General features: G+C 42.3%; 1 protein-coding gene across 4 annotated transcripts; it reads left to right on the top strand.

Annotated features, from left to right (window-relative positions):
* The first annotated feature begins 925 nt into the window (after positions 1 to 925).
* Positions 926 to 15,415, top strand: LOC135502402 (uncharacterized). 4 transcript variants are annotated; one of them, XM_064795211.1, is made up of 3 exons: positions 926 to 1,500; positions 4,546 to 7,630; positions 12,401 to 15,415. In XM_064795211.1, exon 3 carries the CDS (start codon positions 12,451 to 12,453, stop codon positions 13,711 to 13,713), a length of 1,263 nt encoding a protein of 420 aa, XP_064651281.1. In that variant the 5' UTR covers positions 926 to 1,500; positions 4,546 to 7,630; positions 12,401 to 12,450; the 3' UTR covers positions 13,714 to 15,415. The 4 variants fall into 4 exon arrangements, with proteins under 4 accessions (XP_064651281.1, XP_064651299.1, XP_064651291.1 ...); XM_064795221.1 differs by lacking the exon at positions 926 to 1,500 and adding an exon at positions 1,635 to 1,775; XM_064795229.1 differs by lacking the exon at positions 12,401 to 15,415 and having other exon boundaries at positions 935 to 1,500; positions 4,546 to 7,169.
* Positions 15,416 to 27,415: the final 12,000 nt, after the last annotated feature.

Consider the following 27,415-nt stretch of genomic DNA (forward strand, 5'->3'; position numbering starts at 1 on the left):
AGGCAAGGTCTACTTGGGCATTAGTGAAGTCGGATACTTAGTACACTAGGTGTTTTAATAAACCCTGAGGAGGAGGTTAATTGGATTTCGAACACTGCAAGGAACTACGGCTTTCTGCTCCTTTTATGCAGGCTTGCCAATGGATTCATTGAGCAGTGAATGTAAACGTGGAAAAGTGTCATCCCATCCACCATTACAGTACAACCAATCATTGTTATTGATTTATTGATCAAATGAGACACCAGGCCTATTTTCATCATTTGTTAATCCAATTAGCAATGGGTGAATCAGTTTGTGTCATCATTCTACCGGGTGTCCCAGAAGTTACGCGTTTATTACCGAATATCCTGTTCAGATTAAAACATCTTGCTCCAATTCTTCAGCAGGGCATCCCCCGAATACAAAGGCAGAATCTAGACTCCCGGGGCAGTCCATTGCGTCATCCTAATTGGATCTCCTTACGAGGGATGAGGCCGGTCCATAGTGTCCGGAGTGTAGCAGAATTCTAGAATGAATGACGAAATCGGCACCTCTGGTGACAAGATTGGGTCAGTGGGACAATATTTTAGTCCATGTCGGCCAGGTAGACGGAACAGATCACTTTGGGCACTGCAGCGACTGGGACCCTGAGGTAGCCTAAACTGGGAAGCCTGCACAGTCAGTCTACGAGTCGTCGTAAGCAACTGACTTGTGTAAAACTGATTAACAAAAGCAAGTGTGACGACTGGGTGACGCCTTGCCCGCATCAGTGCTGATGGCATATTTCGCGGAAGGAAAACTGTGAAAATCATCGGGAAACAGGACTTTGTTTGACCAGGGAGTTGTACCACCTAGGTTGGACAGTTAAACTTATACAGACTATGTGTCCAAGTAGGCTAAGTTTATGCCAACAACATGGCAAATTCCTAACACAATTCAACATTGCAATCATGGTAATGTTATCCTTCTTCACGTAATTTAGGTAATTGCCTTTGTTCAGGACCATTTGAGAGAGTAATCCTGTGGGGCATGCATCGTCCTGTGCCTTCTATGAAAAGCAAAGCTAATTCAGATGGCGCTCCAGTTATACCAACTTTGAATATATCGCCCTGTCCGGAACTGTGTTCCACTTTCTTGCATGATGTGTTGATTTATTCACAATTCACCAGACTAGGACAATTAGCAGAAATTAATAATTTGTGACAGGATAAGGACTTGTGATGACGAATAGCCAGATATAACTGATCATCAGTGAACTGGTGAAGACAACAATTACGGAATTCGGAAAAAACCTGGGACTTTTCGCGCGTCAGGAGTGTAGGCGTTTGGGTGTTGGTCAGTCCGCTTCGACCTCACTTTGTCAAAGTTTGTTATCAAGATAAGTTTGGATAAGTTGGATAACTAGGACATTGATCTATTGTTTGACTGGCTCGAATGTTGAACGACCAGAGAGTCTCGAGTCCTGTATGCACTGAAATAGGAACTCGCGGATCGGAGAAGGATTAAGTTTATACAAGACAGGTGAGCACATGCATGCATTGCCATTAATTTACGTAAACACCACACATTTCATTCATACGCTAGATTGTCCACGTATATATCTACCGCTGCACTATGTACACTGGAAAGAAGATGGAATGAATATGGAATGAGTGTGCATATGCAGTGTTTTTTCCAAAGGTTTCTCCATGTGTGCCATACTTCATTGGATTGCCTTTCTCCGATATTGATTCGACATTTTGTAACATAAACTTTAACTGTCTACCTCAGAGTAACCAGCCAAAGTGTCTACTAAGGTGAGTACATGTATATTAAGCCCTGAAATCCTTGAAATTATCATGCAGCTCCATCATCTCCCAACAAATTCAACTATCACCCCGTCTGACAATGTGATCAGGAAGGATAGAAAAAGCCAACCCCAGGGACTTTCTTTTCCTAAACCAAGTCTTGGTTAGAAATTATGCGATATTATGAGACGACTGGACTTATTCTCTACATATAAGCCATGCGCGTAGGCCCTATACGGTATACCTGCATACAGGTATGCAAGCATGGGCATGTCGTGCCAATGCAAATCTGTAAAATTTATTAAAAAACGTCACCTTTATGTCGAATTGTCCGGGCAACGAACAATACTGCACTATAAAGAAAGTCAAATGCTGGTAAGAGAAAGTCAATGATTCTTTCTTGAGGCACTTATGGTGATGTTGAGATGAAAACACCGCAGACTCTGAGTCAGAGTACACTTCTTAAGGACCTGTTTCCTCTCGAAAATCTCTCCTTTAACTCTTCCAATGAAAGGTTACTCATCTTCCTGCCTCGATGACCTAAGCAATCTTAACATACAGCATAGCTGAGTTGAAGGCGGAAAGGCATGTCAGTTGGGTCCTAGTGGCCTGTCCAGGGCGGAGTTCAGGGACTGCTATGCTGCACCGGGTGACTATATGTCAGGACAATTCATCACCGTTTTGGTCATCGGGCAAAGTCGCATGTGAGGGTTAAGGGCATAGCGAATACAAAACAGTGAAGGTCAGGGTGGGTAAGAGCTACTCGTGACCCTTGGGTATAAGGCCCAAGTCAAAAACTGAAATAAGGGCTCAGTCAAAACAAAATGAAGAGTTATTGCCGACAGTTGCAGCAATCAGTTTGACTAGAGGTTTTACTGGGCTCTTTTCCCCATTATTCGAAACTTTACAGGAAAAAAACTGAATCTGGTTCATTCTGGCGATGGAGTGGTGCGGTCAGGTGTGTGCTGCATATGGCATCGTGTTAGCACATGAAACGGAAATAAATCGTTTCTAAATGAGTCCACACACTGTACATGTGACTTTCTGACTAAAGCATACCACATTCAGGAAATCCAACTTAATACCAGACCTCAATATGTGCAGTAAATTGTTTGATAGTGTATTTTATGTCACATTTTACCACGTAGGGCAAATACAGTTTATCAGAGCAATTGTTTGAACAAGGTAAATATTTAGGACGACCGCAGTGTTGTCCGCTATCACTGATACGACCATTCAGATTCAGGACAAACCACTCTAACATGGGATGTACACTTATCCATATCAGTGTTATTACATCCATTGAACTCGGCTTATATCTTTACAGGCCGAAACCACATACATTTTTGACGACCGCCTTCTCCAGATTCAGTCCCTTCCGCTTGCTCATCAGTGTTGTAAGTGCACGCATTAGGTCTAGACGTGAGCAAGGTCTTGGTGAACGCAAATAAGAAAAGAAATGCTTCTCCTGAACTAGTTAAAAGAAAGGTGAATGAGGAGGTACGGGAGGACTGACGATGCTATGCAGAATCATTGCCATAAACCCTGAACACACTTGACATCCATTGCAAGTTAGAGCAGGCATCGACACCATATATATTTAGGTTACGTCCAGGGTCAAGAGATTCTCAACTCGGATCAATTGAGTCATTGACTGTTTTGATTGTTTGATTAGGTTATGGAGGACAAATAACCTGTCTGCATGTGCTCTAATTCATAAATTGGCGTATCATGCCACCAAAGTCAAACGTCCTGCACCCTCCCACACCTTTTAATACGCTCAATTTAAACCCTCCTGATTTCGAAAATTGTCTTGCCTATTACATCCATTACCTTATTTTATTGTCCCACCTTCAGTTTGAACAGAGCTCAGCCAGCTAATTAACATCAGCAGTGTGTGCTGGTGACATAAATAACACTGTCACATCAGTGTCATTTACCTGCATTCGGCACGATGTACATAGATTGGTTTACATGACCAAACTTACGTTTGTTAGTTGAAACATAACGCAATATCAGTCACGTAATGCATTGACCCAGGTGCCAGTAATGACTTTGAGAAATAAAATTCCAAGCATCATTTTGCTGTGGAGATGCATTCTGTCTGAAAGGCTGATTAACAAGGTTAATGCTTCGATCATGTTCAGTAGTGATGATAGCCATTATCATGTTGCTCAATCAGACTCCGTCAATCACGACCTAATAAAATCTCTCGTTGTATTATAACAGCGGAAATGGAGCACTAAATGAATGTACACATTCACGCCAGCTAATTTTGTTATCCATTTCGGTCAATGGCGGACAATAACCCGTGGGTGACCCGAAATTAAAAGACATTTAGTTATAGAGAATTATGCATTGCACTTATCTACATATGTATGTACTTCCGTATGCATGCATACCTTCCAAATCAATCAGATCCTCAAGGATCGAGACATAGCACAACTATGCACAGCCCTTCTGACAATAATCAGCCGACGGATCGAGTGCATTGTTGATTCAGTGTATGTGTAGTGATCAATGATATTCTTTGGACTGAAATCGGCCCGGGTATGTATCACTTTCTTCAGCTAAGTTCTATACTGGCCCAGTGGTACGCCCTGTCATTACGTGATCAAGCTCGCGGAGATGTCCAAAAATCCGCCTTACCACCATTATACTTTTCTTATTCAACGAGTTAAACTTTCCAGATTCAACGTCTTCAGTGTAAGAGTGATGAGCAGGAATTTTCCCTTTTAATGACAAGTAACTCGAACATCTCCATGATTTGTCTTTTCAGGTTGAAGCAATAAAAAGTAGCGTTTTCTGAGCAGACAAGATGGCGGAAGGCGAGTCATCATCGCGAGAGGGTAATGGGGTCAAGTTCCGGGACCCAAAGCCAACACCTGCCGAGCTGAGAGATTCTTCCCGTAACACGACAAGAGAGTCGCGTGCATCTGCCCGAGGCTCCCGTATCAGCCAGGGTAGCCAATCCGGCAAAGGCGGAGTACTCATGGTACGGAAGTTCAATATGACGGACGAATTAAAGAACTATACCCACAAGGGGGCGTTTTACACCGCCATTGCTCAGATCGTCGTTGGTCTCCTGTGTCTTATTTTGGGGATTGTTGCCCTGGTGGTAAAGACAGCTGGTGGCGAGAGTTGCGTTGGAATATGGGGTGGAGTTATCATCATCGTAGCAGGCATAGTGGGAATCCTCGCATACAAGCGTAGGATCGCAAGGCTGATTGTTACTTGTTTTGCAATGTCGCTGATATCTTTGGTGATTGGTGGAGCTATTCTGATAATGTTAGCTGCATTCCTTGTCACTGATATCAACCGCCAAAAGAAATACACGGAAGAGATAGACTTCTGGCCCGAAGGATCATCCATGGCAATATCCAGTAAGAAGTTAGCTGAAGAGCAAGGTCCCAAAATCATCGTGGATGTCGTTCTAATGATTTTTGGAATAGTCGAGATGGTTGTAGCAATACTCCAAGCCGTGATTGCCGGGAAGGTGTTGATCATTCGTGGTCCAAAGCGCACGCCAGTTGATGCGGGTGCCGCCGGTACTCCACTAACAGACATGGGCGATGGTGAGGAGGACGGCTGGGGCGAGTACAACCCGGCTCCCAAGCCGAAACTGACGCGTACGCTTAGTGAGACGGAGGCAGACCAGGAATTCGGCGAGGTGGATCCAGATCGCATTCCAACCAAACGTTCGTCCTATAGGGGTTCCAAGGAGGGTGGATATAAAGCGGTGAAGCGGCAGCCTTCGGCCGAAAGAGAGCAGTCTGGCGATGCCCGCGCGAGCGTGGAAGGGGCTGCTGCAGCTGATTTTAATGTTGAGATTGGATTTTCGGCTGGAGTTGAGGTTGGTCCTGCAGAGGCAAATGTCAGATACTAACTTAACGGATTGAAAGCGAATTTCATGCTGGAGTTGAGGTCGGTCCTGCCGAGACAAATGTCAGATGCTAGTAACGGATTGAATCGTTGTCGTTCACGTTGCTCCCTCTAACGGATTAATGATGTGCCTTTGTTCTACCGGAAACTGTCAAAATGTCACCACTTGAGATATCGCGTGGGCATCTTTCAACTTTTGACATCTTATGGCAGATCAAACTTTTCAAAACTCTGTTTTCGTTAGATGTTCATGAAAGCTTAAGAGAGAAATGTATATGACTTCAGTATGTCGAAATTGTTGACATTACAGTTTGTCCCTTTCAACAAAAAGTCGTTGATCGTCAACGCCGCGCTGGGCCTGTGCTGTGAATGTCCAAACTCTCGAGTTGATGACAGTTATCAAAGACACGTTCGACTCGTGGCATTTTACCAACTGAGCTTTTAATTCAACATGACTTTTGGATATAAACTGCTGCTTTTACATGAGACAACAATTCATCACATCTGCAGGGAGGCACTGAGGCGAGAATCGCGACTACGGAGTTCCATAACGTTGGATGGAACTGATACTCATGATATTCAGTGCCAGAAGACAACTTGTCTTTCATATTGCTGACTTATTCAAGTGCCGCTAGATGGCATAGCTGGTTTCATAACTGCGAAAAGTTTGGTCTTCCTCTTAAAAGAATATCGGTTGGAAAATATAACCTGATATAATAGAAGCTATAATATGTGGGCAATTCAGCAACATGTATTTCAATCAATAGTAGATACAGGTTACTTCATAATATTGAACCAGGATAGAAAATAACAGACAAGCCACGGGTTGGAAAGCTTCGAACCACTTAGAATTAAACTTTGTAAAGGAATTCTAACCAATAATGCGAAGTTTTTAAACTTGGTGCAGTTTTTGTCCTCATCAAACTCTGTTCTCCATGATTCTTATTCAAACCATCACATATTTGTACTAAAGATTAATCACTTCTTCTCTCATCAACCATACACCATGTAAATGCGATCAGATGTCTTTGCGACTAGCCTGCTTAGCTGCAAGTTTTGAGGACGTGGCAGCTCCTGACCGTGTTAGCAGTATTCAAACTGCGCAAGCTTAACGCTGTATTGAGCCATTATGTATGTATAGTTTGTTTATATTTCATTATTTTGACGGCGGCCTTGAGCGTCTTAGGAGACATGTTGACGTGAAAGAGAGATGTCAGTGGTATATTTCCAGTTATTTACTATGCAGAACATGTAACACGCTTTAGCATGTACTATGACGGGCTTGGTTCCACTGTATACAGCGGGAAACCGCTGCGATTAATCTAGCGCTGTGGCGAGAGCAGAAAATTCGAGCGGCAAACCGCCACTGTTTAAACTAATGTAAAAACCGCTTTATCGTGGAATCAGTCCTTAACGGTTAAACGATAAGTACAATAATTTTATACTTGCTGTACAATTTATCTTTTAACGCAGTTTGTATGATTTTAAGCTTAACAATGACAGAAATGTCGCATTATTTTATATTGAATTTGTTTGTTGTTAATAAGTTTCTTTGTCATGGCTGTGCCCTTGTAAGGTACGACCTGCCGAGTGCATGGTCCTTATAGCCCATCATTTCGTACGAAATTTTGTCCTCCTATTACTAGTAGGCCTAATTCAGTGCGCGAGACTAGGTTGCCTGGCAGAGAGCTCTATCAACACTGGCAGGCCAGCTTAAAAGTGGCTGCAGCTTACCATTGCATCGCGCACGCTCTTGTGTTAACTTCACGAACTAAAACCATGACCCGCATTCCCCTTTATAGCGCACAATATGCAGAATAACACAACAATGACTAATGCATAGAAAATAGGCGTTATTGTCAGTAGCTCGAGATGGTAAATACACGGAAAACCTGATTCATCCGGGATTCGTGATATGTTCTGTACCCCGCCTTGGATCGAAAGACATGAGAAAAAGGACGCAATAATATATCAATAAAGCGGTAAGTTGCTGAAAATGAGTTCGATTGCGCGTTATCTGTATATTCTCTCTATTTGGGTCACATTTGCATGCATCTTGGTAATGAATATCGACCGGTTGAAATAGTCCGATAATTTCACTGTAAATATTTCCAGGCATGTACGTTTTTGTCGTGCCCGACGTCTGCTAAAAATAACCGTCTGTTCGGGGCATGTGGGGACACGACCCATATTGGCAGGGCGTGCTGTTGGAGGGCTAGAAGCCTATGCCACAATGCCACGCCTATAAACCAGGAACCCTTCCCTGATTTGCATCCTGACCAATTTGGCAAACTAGGTCAAAACCATTGGCAGAACCGGTTGGTTCAATAACTGGTTTAATATTTTACAACCCAACCATTAACCAACCAACCTGCCATGTCATCTCCATCTCTAGGACTTGGGCCCGTTATACTTATATATGTACATAACGAATATAAAACGTCGTCATCCACGAATACATTGTAGAACCATAGACAAAATAGGTTTGGATTAAGAGTTGAGATACCGTGCTAGTGTTATTGCAGATAGTAAGTTGTTGGATTTCTTCCATCCCATACCAGTCTACAGTTCATTGCGATGTCGACCACTTAACTTGACGTCACTGATACAGCTAAAAGCCTGATTGATTGGAATTCAATGAAGGCAATACGGCAGTCTACCTGACGAATCTCTGAGGCTGACTGATGTATAGAAAGCTTTGTGAAGCACGTCTGGATATCATACCAGCAGCAAGAATAGGTGCAGGGACACAAATGAGCATGTGTACTGGATTGGCAATCCAGAATCAAATAATGCTCTTCGGTTGGACATTGATATGAGCCAAGTTGTGGGTTTGACACTATGATGAAGTTCATCAGGAAAATAGCAGTAAGCTACATATAACCATTGTACCTTTAAGTGGATATATCATGAGCAGGTAAACCATGCAGACAGTCACAATGATCTCAAAATACAATTATACAGCAATGTGCAATATGGGCCATGTAAGCCATTGCACCTGTGGTTACACATTGTCGCTGTGGATGTGTCTGGTTATGAGTATGGTCCAGTCCATTGTATATCCCAGCCTACAACTGGGACCTGTTGACATAATCTATTGATTTTCCCTCAATCTCTCATGTGCATGCCGAAACCCTTTGTCTGACTTCATGGATTTAATTCAAAGTGTCCTTGTCAGCTTAGATAATCTTTTCGTGATCACTGTGGGCCCGCACAGGCCATTTTCCTTATACACATGATACATGTACACACCAGTAATGTTATGTTACAGCTCGCGATTAGTGTAACACAACTTACACGTAGCCTATATGAAATGATATCAAGCTTCAAATGTAATAAATGTTACTATGGATATTTAAGATAAAATGACATCATTAAGACAATGCAGATATCGATAATAGGCCTAGTCTTTCTGCATTGGTATTATTTGTGAACATTTCATCGCCAGGGAGACATTTTACAGATGACAATCTATGACAAGCAAAATGTCCCGTAAAGTTTGATTCGAATACCTTCATCACGGAGAAACTCGCCAAATTGTCCGATTTATAAGTATGAAGGTAGGAGATGCGTCTACTTGAATCGTTGCTCTCCAGAACGTGACATTTTGCAGACGAATGGATGTTGTTCACTCTAATTCGCAAAACGCTTGTTGCCTGGCTAGAAAACACCTGAAAAAATAGTCTAGGTGGAAACAAGAGGAAGATATTCCATCATCGTGTAATCGAACGCTTGCTCGAACTGATAAACAGACATTGAATTCTATTCTCTTTGTCCCTGTGACGGTCCAGTGAATGTGCACAAGCTGCGTTTTGATATTTCATGATTTCAACGCAAGCCAGCAATTGGACAACGATGGGAATTAAAAGACGTTTTACGTCACACCACAGAAGACTATGAACAGTTGAACGTGCTCAAAAGGCAGTTTCCTTTGTTAACCGATCTTCTAGTGAGGTGGATGCAGATTCGTGCCATCTGCCTAGAAACTGTGGATGATGCTTTTTTCTTGTTAAAACTAAGATTAGATATCAGTCACACAAAAACCAGACTAAGGAAGCCGAGGTGAGCTGAGATTACCGATTCTATCAGTTAGCGTAAACCGGCGTGAGGTTAAGTCTGCCCACGAGACATACCAGAGACAATTATTTACCTTAAGAAGAAGAATATATATATAGTCTTTTATTCGTAGTAGTATACGAGTAAGAATATGAGCAAGTCCACTCAATGAGGCCTTTGCGTATTGATATCACCGGATGTGCCCCAGTGGGATGTTCGTGGACATGGAGAGCACACAATACCGTCATGTCCTAGGTCAGCAGCCACATTAATGATAAATAAATGCCCTTATAAAATAATAGCTCAAATTGGCTAGATGCATGCTTACTTGTTGGTATTAACTGCCTGTGTTAGTGTAATGTAATGTCTTCTGTCCCACCGGATGTCCTATGTCACTTGTAAACACCGATGATATATGTTACCGGTTGTCAATCTCCAAACTCTGAGGACAGCTCTTTGCTCTGAGTACCGTATGCCTTTGCAGACACATTTTGATTTAGTGTCATCAGACCACTTGGATTCGCACTGACTGAGAAAGTGATTGATGCAGCCAACTTGATAGTTGGCCTCACCTGGGCTCAGTTCAGAAGCTGGTCACGGGCTATTTTTATCACCAGCTAATTATATTGGTTTGTCTTCGTCACATTTGCACAGCCAAGATTCCCGGGCAACAGAGCAGGTATCAGTGTGACAAAAATGGCTCAAGTTGAGCAAGGCAAATGCAAAACCAGGTGGTCTGTCATTCAAAACCAATCTTACCGGTGAGGAAAAAGGGTCAACGATTGACAGTGTGTGTTGGAACCGACCTGACTGATATAATATCACATGCTCGTGATGGCTACTGCGTCGGAACCTTGATGACCCTACCCAGTCCCCGACTCGACGAAATGTTTCTCTCCTCCCTCTTCTCGAGGTTGGTGCAAAGTAACATGAATTACTTGTGAGAGATAGCCTCAGATAAATGGAGTGATTGGCATCTCACCAGCTGGCAGGCATTGATTTGATTATGGTACTGATGCTGAATGAGTCAGAAGAGCCAACCATCATGAGAGGAGGGGCAAGTTACCCATTCAATCCAACAGTGAATTAAGCGACTTTTGAAATAATTCAACCCTCGAGGAGTTTGCCTAATTCAATTAGTTTCAGTAAAAGATTGTCATCTGCTAATGATAGCTTTCTGGGCTCGCGATCCAGGTGTGTTATGTCTTGACTGCTTTGGCTGACGTTCTCCCTCTGGCACTGAGGATGTTCGTTTCGATCTCATCGGATGACCTCCAACAGCAAAAGACAGGGCCTACCCTTGCCACATGTTGCTGAACGGGCCAGGGGAGCTTGATGCAACGATGTGGTGAAGTGAGCTTGCAGATGAACTAAAGATATGCGACCAGCATATTAGTCATACTAATTGAGAACAGGCATGACAGGGCGTTGGCAGGATGTCAATTTTACCACAAATTCCGCTGGATCGGAGCATTTCTCGTGAACGAAGCGAACACGATATCAATTGTTGTGGGATTCCATTGAAAGATCGAGATAACTCGGTAATTCTTACGGCTTTTTTCATAGAAGAGAATTGACCCACATCTACACAAAATCTTCCAGTATCTGCTCATTCATATCATCATAGCGGCCAACTCTGACAGAATCGTGGTACTCTCGATTGCCATGGCTCTAACTACTTTTTCCACACATTTCGTTCAATATCTTTGAGCGTGCAAAATATAACTCGCCCTGTTTCTATCGTTTGTAGTCTTCTTACCGAGCCACTTAAAGTGCTTGTTGAGGTAAAAGACGTAAAAATTATGACCCATATTTCTAATTCTTTATTCATAATCTCCATGTAGATTGTCGAAAAACCAGTCAGTGGGACTTCATTTGAATATTGTCAATGGCTGTTCCTTTGTCGCGGTTTCTGACAAGAGTACCAAAGAAAGCGTGCGACGCATCAGGTGACCCGATGCCTTGTTGGGCGTAAACATTGCATTTTTATACAAGAACAACAGTTTAAACACAGAAAGTACCTGCCCCTCGATCGTGAAACTTTCTTGAGCTGAAGATGTGCCAAGTGAAAAGAATGTTGACGACCCTACGAATTCATCAAGTTGTGATTGATATCTTAGAATGATGACTTCATTGCCTATGGTTGCATGACAGTGCTCGCGGTCTAATACGAAACTGGTCTCTTCAGTATCAAATCAAATCTTTGTACCGGCAGCTCAACATGTTCGAAGGATTTATACATGGCGACGCCTAGTCCACGGGGACGACTGACTCCCTGGTATGACTTCGGTATCTTTTCCAACCCACAGTCCAGTGAAGTGACCATAACAGTCATCCATGTATGAAATGAAATAAATTTAGGGAAATAAGACAAATAGTGAGCTAGCCATAACCTTTAGCCCGTGTGTTTCTTTTTCTTTCTTAAACAGAGTATCAGCAGCAGTAGAATATAAGTTAATGCATACCATGCCGACCTATCGGCGGTGAATATCAGTCCTTAAGTCTCGACTCCTCCTTTCATGGATATACGCACAACGACGGTGGATCGGCATGATGAATACTTGGTCGTGGCAACATTTTCTCAGTATCTTTATTTGTCTCAATAGAAAAATGCATTGAATAATTAACCTGACGACAAAATAGCGCTGTTTCCTGATGCAATAATCACACATTCCTTCTACACTTGTATATTTCAGATTAAACTCAGGCCGAACCTTTCACTAGAGAATTGACCGAGGCTTCCGTGATGGCTGAGACGAAGAACTCCAAAGCAAACCGTCCAAAGTCTGGAACATCCGGAGATGGAGGCGGTGGTGGTGGTGGTTCAGGAGGTCCACGTGTTCGATACCAGCTGCCACCAGATGAAGCCTCCCCTCGTGGCTCCCCAGATCCAGCTGGGACATCCTACCAAAAACAACCATGGACGTTGAAAAAATTCAACTTGTACGGAGATATGCCCGAGTATAATGACAAGTGGTCCATGTTCCTTGGTTTTATACAGATTGGATTAGGAGCAGTATGTTTTATATTGGGGATTGTGTTAATTGCCATCAATGCAGCTGGCAGCCACAGTGGGGTCGGGATCTGGGGTGGACTCGTCTTCATTGCCTCTGGGTTAGTTGGTTTTTTCTCCTACAAGAAGCCATTGACACCCCTCGTGATAGCCTGCTTTGGACTGTGCTTAGCCTCTGTGGTGATCGCTTTCATCAAGTTTATTTTACTATGTTACTTCACGAATGCTGATAATGTGAAACTGGCTGAGTACAACAGAAACATTCCATTTTTTGGGTATACTAAGGAAAATAATCCAAAATTTTTTGAAGCAAGGGACGCCCAAACCCCTAAGATTGCTGTTGGTGTCGTTCTTATTCTTTTTACTCTGGCTGAGTTGGCAGCTGCTTGCCTACAGGGTTTGTTGGCTGGAAAAGTGTTCCTGGTCCGCGGGCCTCAGGCTGTCCAAGCGGACAGCTCGAATAGGCACTCTGCATCCAACCCAGTACCCGCTGGAGAGGCTGCCACTGGTGGAGACCAGTCTTGGGGTGAATACAACCCGCCAGCCCGAAACCAACCAGCAGGTGATCAGTCCTGGGGAGAGTACAACCCGCCGGCTCGTAACAAGCAACCAAAGAAACAAGACAGGGACAGCAGACCTGAACCTCGGGGCAGTGGGGAACCACAGGAACCAGATCCAGAATGGACTGAATACAAACCGCAAAAGGGACGAAAGGCGATGCGAGAGGAGTCTCAGAAGGGTAACCAGCCTAAACCACGGGCACCACCAAGTTCGGAGGTGGAGCTCGGAACACAGGGACATGTGACTTACAACCCGAGTGAAAAGGAGCCTCATGGTAACAGTTCGGTGCCAGCAGTTGGAGGCATCATTAGACGACAAGCCACCGGGGATGTTGACATTGAGGAGGACACATATTGCCCTCCTCCTCGAAGCTCGTATATGGAGGAGGAGAACGATTATGACGTTCCGCCGCCTGCTGTCTCTACTGAGATCTAGGAGTGTTAGGCCTAGCTTTTTTATTCCATAGCGAGATCTTCCGAATCTAAAAAAACCCCACATTTTCCCAACATCCTGGCTCTTATTTTGACTACATGCCTCCAGTACCCTCTGTGGTTTAAGTAAGAGGTGGCCAAGTCGAGGAGAGTTGAATTTGCTTAATGGAATGCAACGACCGCTATGCCACTGGTGGTCATAAGCTTGTTCAAACTTTTATGTCTTTTTGATCAAGTGAATGTGCCAATAGATGGCATGACTGCCTCCTACTATGTTGCTATAGTTTCCATGGTTGTCATGGTAATAACTTGCTAGTATTTGCTATACAGCAGCTCCACGTGAACGTCCAACCAGATCTGATTTACTAGTATTCTTACACATAGAAATTTAATGATGTAATCGACAAGAAGAGTTACTGAAGGGTCAACGGGATCATCACAGACCATCAGTTATAGTTACTTCTTTGATAAAGCTCAGTTGCGGTTTCTACGACTTTCTTTGGAGGTTGTTGGGGGATTGGGGAACATCCTTCTGAAAGCTACAGTTTTATGTTGAACGACCTGGAACGTCCTTTTCTAACGGCTGAAAGCTTGGGAAAATTTGTAGGCCGATTTGTCGGATATGTTATGTTTAGATATAACGATGATAGTGTTCATGTATTGAAGTCATTAGCATATCAGATCTGGTCTTTCCATGACATGAAACGCTTGATTTGGTGTAGTTATAGTTTTTTTAGATCGTTTTCTGATGCACAACATTATAATTGGGGAGCTTTTCATATGAAAAATGGCTGGACTACAAAGGGAACAATGTGTACGCATCATGCGATTCCAAGTACATTTTAAAACCTACTACATGTATAAGAATTCATGATATTTCACAGATTTAATTTCCCATTGAGTTTGTTATTTACCTGTTTATAATTAGATTACGTTCTATATCATAAAGAGTTGCCATATGGTTTCAGCAGAAAATCAGCATGCTGCCAAACATAAATATGGTGTCCAAATCAGATTTTAAAGTTGAGAATAAACTCATAATGTTAAGTAAATGATATAATTCGACATCAGATTTTGTGATTGACGACGGAAAATGTGTCAGGTTTCGGCAGTGATATTTTCTGAAGGTGCATGGCTTCTATATTTCATCCATGCATAAAGATTTGTATTTTGCACATTTGAATATTTTTATATATTAAAAAAGTTGACTTGTGCATGTTGTGCAGTATTAAAGCCAGCTTCAGTACCGACGTGCTTATGTGTATATATAAAAGACTATATGTAATGGTAGTCGGTTAAACTACGTCGAATAAAACAATGCTACGAGTACCGTATTTGTTTAGGTTTGGCAACAGTATATATATATATATATATGCAAGAAACTGCTTGGTTATATCATCCGCCAGCAGTTTCTGGGTCTGCCCGCACTAGATGCCCAGTCTGCCATAGACTGTGAGAGGAAAGTACATGTACCAAATATCACGACCGGCATTGACAGAGTACCTGCCAGCCGTGTGCCTACCATTTTCGCCGTGTATACATGCATGTATATATTTTTCTTTAAATGAAGCATTGTTTGGTAGTACTTTTCAAATTTGTTTATGTATTGCTGTTTAATGATAGTATATGTTATACACTTGTAGATGTAGTCAATGTAACCTATGCATGCTGAAAGCATTAGATGTAAAAAAATAATAAAAAGCGATTTTGTCGTTACACTCTTTCTTGCGTATTACAATTTTTTCGGAGAACTGTTTAGTATCATAGAGAATCGCCAAGATGGCTGGAACGTTTCTGCGGTTTCATTGGCATTGATTTACTGATCGGAGACCGGTTCTGATATTTATTCGGGTTTGATATCATGACTGGCATAGGTGCCACACGACATGTTCAATTTGGATACACAATGCTGATGCTTTGAAAGCTTGCTCGATGATCGTTATGTTCCGGCTTGGCATGTTTTTCAATTTCATAGCACTTAATGATACTGGCGACGTCCCTAGGAGACGTCCATTGAACCGTCGGACGGGGGACTTCGGAATTTGGTCGACGTGCTCGGCAATGCAGTTGCTCGTTGGATGGTTGACCGAGAAGTCTTAAGAGTAATTAGCCGAGGCTGGTTACTCTAAGGATAAATATAACATGTTAACTTACTATTACAACAGAGGTTAGTCGCAAAGCCTAGTCGGGAATTTGGATTCCACTACATGCTCTTGAAAAGCTCGGCCAAGAATGATATGATATGACTTGCATGTAACTCGTAACTCCCCGAGACTGCAGCACGATAGCTCCTCATACACTCGCCATCTACCGGCGAGCAACATTCCTCAGATCATGGCGGGTGCGGACGCTACCAGCAGGTGCATAAGGGACTAACGGTTATTGTAATCAGGTGAGCGTTATACTTCTACTAATGAATAATTATAGATATATTTCAAAGTCTGTTAAATTTCCTATTTCAAATTTCTACCTTTTTAGTTAGTTACGGTTGGTTTTTGAGAGCAGTTTTCTTTCGAGTTAACGCGATATGTAGCTATAGTCAGAAGAGCGATTGGCGATAGCAGCTACTGTATGGCGCGGTCATACAGGAGCTCAATGCGTATTAGAGGATGGCTGATGTCGGGACCGCTAAATGCATTTAAAATGAAACGTGATTAATCTGATGCATACATGTCTCTTGCCAGCATTTGTTTGAGGTGATCAGCTTGCAGTTTAATGCTTTGACATAAAAAGTGGGTGAATCAACAATATTGATGACATAAAAAAGGGATATCAGACCGATGTGTCCGTAACTATATAGAATACAATACAATTAATGTCGCCACTAATCCATTTTTTAAAGTAAAATTGACTGACGTCAATTTTTTTTCTTCAGCCAAATTTGCTTTTGAACTTACCAGTTACGACAAGACTGGCCCATTTCGCACCAAAGTTGCACTTTTGATTGGATAATGCAGAACTGACTTTGGTTATTGATGATATACATGTATGACAGTTGAAATACGATCAGTCAATCAGACTGCATCTTGCTCTAAAAGGGGTCTTTGGTAGTTCAATATTCGGAGGGGGAACTGCCGTAAAACATCATTATCTGGAGATGTCCGTCTCTTTTGGGTACTTTTATGAGCCACGGACGACCTCTCCATTGGGGAGTTGGGTGACACAGAAGTCCATCTGTTCCTGAGAAGCGGCTTCAATGGGCTCCGCCTGGACTAAACCATGTCGAGCAGGAAGCTATAGATGCATTTAATTCAGTCGATCATGTGCGGCCATGCACTTCAGTCCCTCTCACCATTTGCTCATGTTGAGCGTCTCCAATCCTTCTATCCGTCAAGCGATCGAGTCGGGCGATCCGATAAATAGTGATAGACGATCTGACTGACCCGCCATGCACCCGACACGACAGCTAAAGAATTCCTGATGAAACGTGGATACATGTTTTTCAGCGTCTTCGGATTTTCGTATAATGTGCCAAAGCTAAATTATTAACGCGTAACTTCGGTCTACCACCGTTTTAGTTTAACTTAACCGAATCGTTTCGCATCGTTTTATTGACAGCCGAGACCGTGTAGAAACGATTCAGTAAAACAGAACCGGATCTACAAGAACGTAGGTTACGCACTATTGGTTAGAACAAATATTTTTTGCGCAAGTGGTGAATTGATTCGTCATCAGGTAAACCTTTGACTGCGTCAGTCCAACTTCACTGATTCCTCATTACCAAGTTTTAACATGTACTTTATGTCTGATCAAGCTATACCGGTACTTACAATGTACTATCATCGCCACAGACTCCATCACCCAGCCAGTGAATTGAACAAACTGCAATCTACGGGTTCTTTACATCGTAAGTGATGTTATTCATGCCATTTCTGCAACTGATGCTGAAAGTACATCTCTCGGCTTTATGAGGGAAAAATTGACTCAGATTAATATGCTGTCAATAGAAGCACTTTATAATAGACCCATGCACAATATTGCCTAACGCACCTAACTGCGGAGAGCAATATACCGTATTGGTAAAAGTCTTGAGTAGTGAGAATTGCCGAGAGGGAATTTCGTGTGTTTAGGATGTTGCCTAGTACCGCTCCTACGCCTACTCCCCAAATAGTTCCTCTGTCGTACTTTTCATAACATCACTTTTTGCCCTCATTTTTACTGTTGGAATGTTTTTTGTCAACAGTTAGGTTACACAAATTAAAAGCAGTTCAGTTAACAACAATTTCAGCCGGTAAACGTTAGTAGATAGTTGTATTCCACCCATCAGCCACAATGCTATCGGTATTTCATGCATATACAATACTTGTCTGTTGATACACTTCACTGAGAATGGGTCGCCCTATCGGCCCTGCCAAGAAGGCTAGAGGTTATTGTCAGAATTCGTCCCCTTTCAGGCTCCCATCGGTATATAGGGAAGTATTGGCAATATCTAACAAGACTATCTCAATGAATCATGCATAGCTTATACCGCTCAATGCTGTCGAGACAATCAAAGCATTTATTTGTGAATTTCTAATGCAAACATTCCTGTCAACTCTCAGAAATTTTACCCCCTCAAACATTTTCAAAGAAATCAAAGATATGATATGTGAACAAGCTCTGCCCCGTATCACGAAATGCACTTCATCAGAAATCACAAGACAAGTAGGGAGTTACACATGTACGATGGGAGTGCCTTGTACTTGTAACATGAGTATGCAATCTAGAATATTGAGAATATGCAAATAAACCCCCTGTTCGCATCTTGTTGAGCCGTCAGTGGTTCCGAGATTAACGTAGATCGAGGTATCGTGGTGACAGTTCCTGGTTTGAATAAATAATACAGTATAGAGCCTACAAGTTGTCTTGATTCACGTCTGCGACACGTTTGTGATGCGAAGAGCGCCATGGTCTGCCCTTTCGTTCCAAGAAACGAGTAGATCAATGCCTGCAGAAGTTTTTGTGACTGGTGTTAAGAAAACGAAGATTAAGCAATCTACATGTATTTTTCTCGCACTTTATCATCCTCGCCGTGCCAGGTGGCAATCATTCCCGATGGTCAACGACTGAACTTAATTGCCCAGTCGATATATAGCTTGATACGGCAGCATGCTCACGCTGGTCTGGCTACCTTGTTTTCCTTTGTAAAACAAATGGAACTAAACGAGGTCTTTGATGAGGAGTGTTAGAGTTGGTGTCTGACCAACAATTAGTCTCGCCATTGGTTCTCATTAGCGCCGAGCTGTGCACTTAAACGTGTTACCTCCAGGTTGAGAGGTTGAGCACCTTATTCCAATTACCAATTTGATCGAAAAAGACGCGAACCATGTTTTGCCTGGTTGTAATTGTAAGCGTTTACCTCACCTTTTTCAAGATTTGATAACAACCTGATGTGCACAACAACTGTCTAAGTGGCTCCATGAAACCTATCAGAACCGCTCGTTAAGTCATCGATAGACCCTGTCATACCGTGATATGACTGGTAAGGGACAAAATAACGTAATGCTGTTTTTTCCTCCAAATTTGTGGAAGCGTCTACATTTCCTTGAATCTTTAATCATTCCGAGGTCAAGGTCAATGGTTGCATGATTGCATGCAGTTAGTAGTAAAACGCTACGTAAAGATTGATGGTATCTAAGGTGACGTGTTTGGATTCAAAATAAGTAATTATCGGAAAGACTAATCAGATATCGAAACATTTGTAAATAAACAGAAAATCGTATTGCCGATGAATCTGGATTCGTTGGAAAACCAGAAGTGCATGCAGATGAGTCCATTTGGTACTACAGTGGCCGGGGTTGTTGGTAGTGCACGGTCAGTATGAGTTCAAAAAGGGGGCCCTTACTTAGATAAAGTACTCAAGAACGACAATAGCCAATTCTAGTTTCAGAATAGCCCGGGACTGACGGAACCCGTGACACTGCAGCAAGGTAGCAACATGTCAAAAAGGCTTCCATTTTCTAAATTAAATCAGACTCTGGCCCGGACATTGATGTCCACTCAGGTTATTGGTGTGAATTGGTGTAAAAAGCTGCCAGTAACAACAGCAAAGAAGGCGCTTCCAGGGTCTGTCATGTTATGGCATGGACTTCCCTTATCACTTCTCCGAAAGAAGACTCATTGCCCACTGAATGAAAACGTGAGAGGCAATGTCTTGACTGATGTCATTACGGGGAAGGGGATAATCTTGTTGGTAGACGCAGGGCACGTTCCTTGACATCAACTACAGGATTATGGGTACGAATTGCAAACTATGCTATAATTCATCCGATGCTTGAATAATTGCCGGGTGGCAAAGGCATTTTTTCCGGAGAACTAGTGCATGTTCCCTATGAAAGACCCGCCACTGTTTGGCCAGGCATCAGCAAACGAAATCATCGATACTGAAAACGTACTTTTATTGCCATAACGTGGCTTATGAAGTATAATCCTATTATGATGTACGTACCGTGTATTCTACGAAAGAATCATTTTATCTGAGGAATAAATCAAGGTTAAAGTTATTAAGTATCCTCTCATTGATTTATTACTAATATTTCAGTGAGTTGATCATAAATAACACTACCTTTGTAACCTGGTACCGTCGATCTGAGTCGTGCATTCATGTATGCTTGATCACGGGCTTCTATAAGACCATACACACTAGGTCCGGGATTTAATCGATTTATGGCCCGGTTTTGAAATTCTAAAACACTAAATTCGAAGTTTAGTAGGCTCTACCGGTTAAATTTCATTATTTTGCTAAGATACCTTATATCTATGATTTAAACCTAATACGATCAAATGAAAGAAGACGGTCATGAATGATCTTCAAATGTACCAGATTTGGCAGGCATTTACAAGTGAACAATACCATAGCGATCTACCGGCGGGAGGAGGAGACTTTAGACTTGATGTTCACCACTGGTTAGTTGGTGTGAATGCAAAAGTTCGCCAATTGCATTAAAATCGAATAAATCAACAGATAACTGCAGTTCAGCCTCGCAGACGAATTCGTAGTGTTAGTCGGCAACCTCTTTATTGACACCGAACGACTGTGTGAGCAGAGGGGTGGCGGTACGTACACAGCTTGACTTAAACCTCGAACCTTCGTGCAACATCAACCATACATCTTTGATTGATGGCAATCGCTCACTCACCGGTATTCCTCCGGGAGATCATGTCAAAACTAAATGAATTTCTATGATAAATTCAGCAGATTTAGCTCCGATATAATAGCAATTCCAACTAGAAGTTTGAAAAATGCTCCCAGTGGATACAAAGTGGTATATTACCGAGATTGATCTCGCGCCATGGAAGGTATCGTTTATATCAATGCGGACTCAATGTTGATGATTCAAAATCATATTCGTGGTGTTACGACGGGCCGCTACTAAATCAAATGCTGTGAAGTAAAAAAGCAGAATCATGATTAGTGATATGAATGGTCCATGCACGCCCATGCACGGAGGTGGTTTTATTGTCACTGCACAAAAATGATGGCGTCAACAGGTTTATGAGAAGTCGTGTTTGCCATGTCTCAACGATCTTAACCGTATAGCAAATGTTGAACGAGTTTTTTCTGTCGCGGTTTTTCATGAATTCGAGTCACGTTAAAGCCGCAAAGTCTTCCATTAATCGCATTTTTCTTTCTGTAGAGCGAATATCGCTTAAATAAATCCGTTCGAAAAGCTTAACCTGAGGAAATAGTTCGGCGTGTTGTTTTCAGCTTCAAATAATAATTGCCCTTGGTGATACAATGAATAAACCAGTCATATCTCGAAACAGCGAATCGATTCATTCACAATTCCTCTGAAATACTAGTGCTGAATCAATTCAGTGAATGGTGTCAAGCTAGTTTTTAATTTGCACGATTGTCATAACGGTGGCCTTTATAATGTTTTCTAATTATCAATGTGACATTTCGAGACATTTAGTTGCAATAGTAATTGTTACTATTATGGAAGAACAAAAACGAGACGAAATAATGATCTTTCATCGTGAACTACCGCACATTTAACTCTTTCGCTGCCAACAGAATGCAGAACAAGCATGTTTTTCAAGAAGGGTTCGACACAAAGCTTGGAAGAAAGCATCTTGCTCTCTCAGTTCTCGATAATTTTTGGCGAGTGCAGACTTATCGTGTACATGTAGTTATTTGATTACCCCACAGCTTGGTATGTCGTTTGGGGTTTAAGGAGGCCACTGAGATGAACGAAGGCGGCTTGAACAGGCGTGTCTGATATAATGTGTTGTTTACATTCCAATGTTGCCAGTATCAGGTTGACGAAGTTGATCTGAATGCGAATTGTAGGTCACGTATAAAGCGAACTCAACTCCAACTCGCTCGCAATTCATGTTGAAAAAATATTTATCTTACATGCAAGGTAATACAATGAGGGCTGAATTTGACCTACATTTTTTCATAGAACAGTTTCAGGAAATGGATCCTTTCAGTCTAGTTGCTAAGGTCAGGTAGACTATAGCTTTCTTGGTAATTTCAATCCATTGGCAGTGAAATTAACTGCAGTTCATCGTTATAAAACAGAACGCTGCAGCCATCGATGCCAATACACCGAGTGGTTTCAATGTGTGCCAAAATGTACCTCTCCGCTGATCAATCTAACTAAATCAATTATGAAAGTGTCAATTAGCTAAAACAAGTGGGATGTCGCTTCGTGTCATTTTTGGCTCATTGTAGGGGAGCCTATACAATACTGCAGTGACCGGTATCCGTATACCGTTTCAAAAACAGTGGCACGTTTCTTAACTGCTAGGGCTATCAACGTTTTTGGCTTTGAAAATTTTTCAGAATTTTGAAGTGACTCTGAAAGATGGAGAGGTGAGCACATGGTCCCTGGACCATTTCATTAACGAATGCATCATCAAGATAGAGTTATGCTAACGTGTTGTTACCATTCATTCTGCGTGATTTCGCCGGCAATCCGATTCGGACTAAGAGAGCGGAAATAACTTGTATTTGTCATGGGGATTGGCGCATCTATTGGTTGGCTGAAGTTAGAGATTGAAGGACTGAGAGAATCTGTATACGTTCAGTGATTCAAAAAATTCAGTCTCCTGGTAGTAAACGCTGCATCAGTCGCAGAAAGATTCTGGTTTCAAAGCATTTTCTTGCCGCCAATTTGACAGCGTTACTACTCTTATAAACTGGCAAGTCTGTGCCCATTTCCTCTGACCTTGAAAGGACATGTACTCTCTTCTTTTTCTGTGATACCCAAAGGCGACGCATGGCCACGTTTGGCGGCAGTACCTTCTACTACCCCTTTATTAAGAGAACGATTACATGCAGGCGTTCGTTCGCTGGCGCTTCAACCTTGCGTGACGGTCCGATTGTGTTGCGTCCAATTCCCTTATCACCGCCAGTTAACTATTCATCCAAAATCAAAGAACTGCTTTATTGTACTCGCCAGACTATCCATTCCCTCGTCAATTTACCTCGAATCCACGCACTTTCTCCATCACGCTGATAAATCTTGCTTCATACAATTGTCAATTTCTGCCAGCTCGGCACTATATCATATCATTCACTGCCCTGCCATGACCACTCGCACTTGGTTATTGCCATCAACGATAACCAATATCTCACGCTTGCAATTTATCTGTCGGCATACGTTCACTCGGCAGTGTTCAGTGTGATAGTGGTCAGCGTCAAAGAATCATGATGGTGCAGTTAACCCGCCAGTATGCACTCCTGAATCAGTAGGTCGGGGAGGCTTGTTACTAAGGTACTCAGTACATCTTCAAAACGGAGCGATTCCAATATCATGTTCTTTCACAACTACTAAGTATTTCCTATACACCACCTCCCGCACTAATGCCAGCGTCCTTCCTCCAATGTCAACATAATCCCAACTCTTAGCGTAATTTTATCGAGTATTTCATCCAAGGGGCAGCGGTTCAAGCAACAAGCGCTCTACCCTAAGGCGTATCATTGAAGAGAATTGTCACTTGGCGCCCAGGAGGAAAGACAGCCATTTATGATTACCGTCCAAGCCGCCAAGTTACAACCAAGGATCGAATTATAGTCCTTTGGCTACTGCAACCTTTGAGCAGTGCGGCCAGCAGTACGTTTTGCTCTTGGAGGGCTAAAACCCCTCTTTTTTACATATACATCATTACATTACAATACATTGTGGTCTTCAACGTTGCCCGTTAAACTGCTTTCCTAACCTCATGACAATCAGTTGTCGAGCAAAGGCACTGTTTGTCAGTGTTAAACAGGTCGACTTCAAAGCAGTTTCCCTGATAAAACAACTGATAAAGTGGCAAATTAGAGACGGCAATAAATTGTCTCCGCGTAACCAGATATGGTGAAATTAATGGACCCTATTGGCCGGGCGCGCTGTAAATTGAAACTCGCGTCCCCAGGATTATTGATTTGCAAGGTTGAGTACCACTGCGGTTTTAGAAGTAGACAGAACAGAAGGAGTAGGTAGACTTGACCCACTTTGTACGTCAGTAGTTAGTAGTAGAATAAACCAGTTGGCGTATTCCTCTGGCAACAACCATCTTGTTTCTCAAACAGAAAGCTTGGTATTAGCGTAGGCCTTCGGTACCTTCCCCATAGAGGTATACGGTATACTACACTATACGCGAACAATGGCTTCACAAAGGGTGCATGACCATGAAACTATTGTTCACGTATAGTATAGTATAGGGTATAGCTCTATGGAATAGGTGCCTTAGGCACCTATTCCATAGAGGTATACGGTATACTACACTATACGCGAACAATGGCTTCACAAAGGGTGCATGACCATGAAACTATTGTTCGCGTATAGTATAGTATAGGGTATAGCTCTATGGAATAGGTGCCTAAGGCACCTTCTCCATAGAGCTATACCCTATACTACACTATACGCGAACAATGGCTTCACAAAGGGTGCATGACCATGAAACTATTGTTCGCGTATAGTATAGTATAGGGTATAGCTCTATGGAATAGGTGCCTAAGGCACCTTCCCCATAGAGGTATACGGTATACTACACTATACGCGAACAATGGCTTCACAAAGGGTGCATGACCATGAAACTATTGTTCGCGTATAGTATAGTATAGGGTATAGCTCTATGGAATAGGTGCCTTAGTGAGATGACGCCTGTGATAAGCTAACAACGGCGTTCGCAGAGAGCTAAGCATTGGTAATAAGGTATCGATGAATCAGATAAAATATTGTGCAGTACCGTTGAGAGATGGTTTTACAGTGCGAGACTCTAGCAAGGAATACCAGTGAGGGGAGTAGCCAAGTTGAGTAACATCAGGTTCGTGTCGCTGTTAGTCCGGGCGTGCGTATGGAGAAAGTATACAATGTATACCCAGTTTCTTGACACAACACTACCATGCACCCTTGGTACTTCGGCAATAACATGTTTTCTTTATTGGCACTTTCATCTTCTGATGTCATCAATACGTCGTTCTTATGTACATGTACATGTATTTGACCTGTCAATTGGAGGAAGACATTTCTTACCCCTGATATTATTGATGATGTAACCTAGAGTGCATCGACATTGCAGAAGAATGTGAACACGAAAGGTCTCATGTCTAATTACTGTGTGCGCGCCCCCGACTTCTTTGCTACAGATCTGGTTTCGAATAAGGACATTATTACGGTCAACACCCTATTGCTTGTAAGATTTATATTCCAAATCACACGTTAGCATATCCATAAACGTCAACTTAAAGGTCACATGATTAATGTTTCATCAGTTTCCGCAGGCTGCGAACACGCCTTGTCAATTTATTGAAACTCCATGTCGCAATCAGACGCCATGATTTTCTAATTAATGTTTTATTCTATACATATGTGTAGAGGTCTTCAGCTGTCGGAGCGGATTAGCCTTGTATTAGCAAGTAATGATATGCATTGAAATCCTGCGATGGATGACATAATTGGATAGGCTGGGAGTAATCGTGTTACAAAAAAGGGAAAAGGATATTTATGTTCCATAGCATTAAGAGCAGAATTCGTTTTTTTCGTCCAGTACTACTCTATATATCATATCAAACTGAACTTGGAACTGATTGATACTGCGGTAACTAAGAGCGTTTTTGTGCTGGACCGGTGTAACTGTTTGGACTATTCCCATGGCGAGTGTTGGGGGAAACCGAGCGAACTTGTCAATCTGTGTTTAGTGCAGTGTCCCCCAAACAATTAGGGCCGGAGACAAGTTAGAAACGAAACACCCGGGTCTGGCTAATAAAGGGTCAAGTTTTTCAGCCCTGGCCAGTTTCTTCAAATGCATTAAGTAGATGGGTTATGCCCGTCTACAGTTGTGGGTTTTAAGTTCGTTTTTTTAGATAATCTATTAGTAACGAGAAATCGATAGCTTTTATTTGATTAATATGTTGAAATGGGCTCTGCTCCAACGCATATTGCCCGTGGCTTGCGTGGAAATCTACTGCATGGGGACTTTACTTTCTTTTTCCGTATGGATCATTTCATCATGGCCTTTCTGACCTGACCACTTTGCTGTCTTCTTATACCAGACACAAGCCGGCCATCCTCTTACCGCTGACTTAACATGTACCATCGCAAGACAAGTATGATGAATCAAAGAGAACACTGTCTACCTTTCAGTACCTCTGATAGATCAAATGTCTGTATCAAATTCAAATTATGATGCTCTGCACTGTAAAAAAGCCAAAATTTATAAATACTTGAACTCGGGTAGGTTATCAAGGCTACATGTATATAAGGCGTAAATTCGATATCATAATCTATACATTGAACTCTTTAACGAAGGCTGGGATCAGGATATGAAAAGTAGCCGCGGCTCTGGCCGGGTATCATTCTTCTGTTTCTTGCTTTTTATTGTGCACAGTCAAAAGAAGATATGGATCCACCTGATCAGCCAATGATGACGAAGCTAATGCTTATTTCCTAACAGTTATGTTACTGTCGATACGGAGATAGACGTGTACCGCCATTTCTATCATGCTTTACATCTGTCTTCAAACAAGCAATGCAAATGTCATGTCCCACATGGACATACTACCACATATTACCGAGAATCACATTACATTGTGGCTTTCAAGAGGTTTGTGGCAGTCATTGTGTACGCTGACATGATCAAAGAAGGGTTGGCCAGTAGTGATGACATCAACACGTTAACGCTTCCTCTCGTCGATATCAACATGGTGCGGTTCTACGCGCTGGGATGATCGAGGAAGGACTGGCCGTGTTGGTGATCGGCAGATCCTCTGCACTGCGCTACAGCATTAACTTGCTCATGTTCAAATCATTGTTGAACAGTGGTACTCTAATCGTGGTCAAGGAAATGTTTACTTCTGTTGATTACATCGACAAGTTAACACTCCGTGCCTAACGAATGAATATGTTCAAGTCTACAGTCATTCTTAACTTGCCCTTGGAGAAAGAAGGGCTGGCGCTGTTGACGACATCATCAACAGGTTGCTCACGTTCAAATCAGTGATACGCTAACTAAGTCAAGTAAGGATCAAATCTACACAGTAGAGCAGCTGACCCGGTTGAAGTATATACATTGCACATGTATGAACCACTGGGGTCAATAGTACGGCACCAACCTTTCTGTCTTATCATCTCTGCCAACGAGCTTATAATTACCATATCAAGATTGGATAGAGTAGAGTATATTGTGAAGGTGTAGAGGTTTGGTGACAAATCATCATCACTCCCTCCAATCATACAACGGGGAATCAATGTCTTCCTCGATAGTTGACATCCTCGCCAAGTATCAACCTG

Source organism: Lineus longissimus, chromosome 2, assembly GCF_910592395.1.
Source record: "Lineus longissimus chromosome 2, tnLinLong1.2, whole genome shotgun sequence".
NCBI lineage: Eukaryota > Metazoa > Nemertea > Pilidiophora > Heteronemertea > Lineidae > Lineus > Lineus longissimus.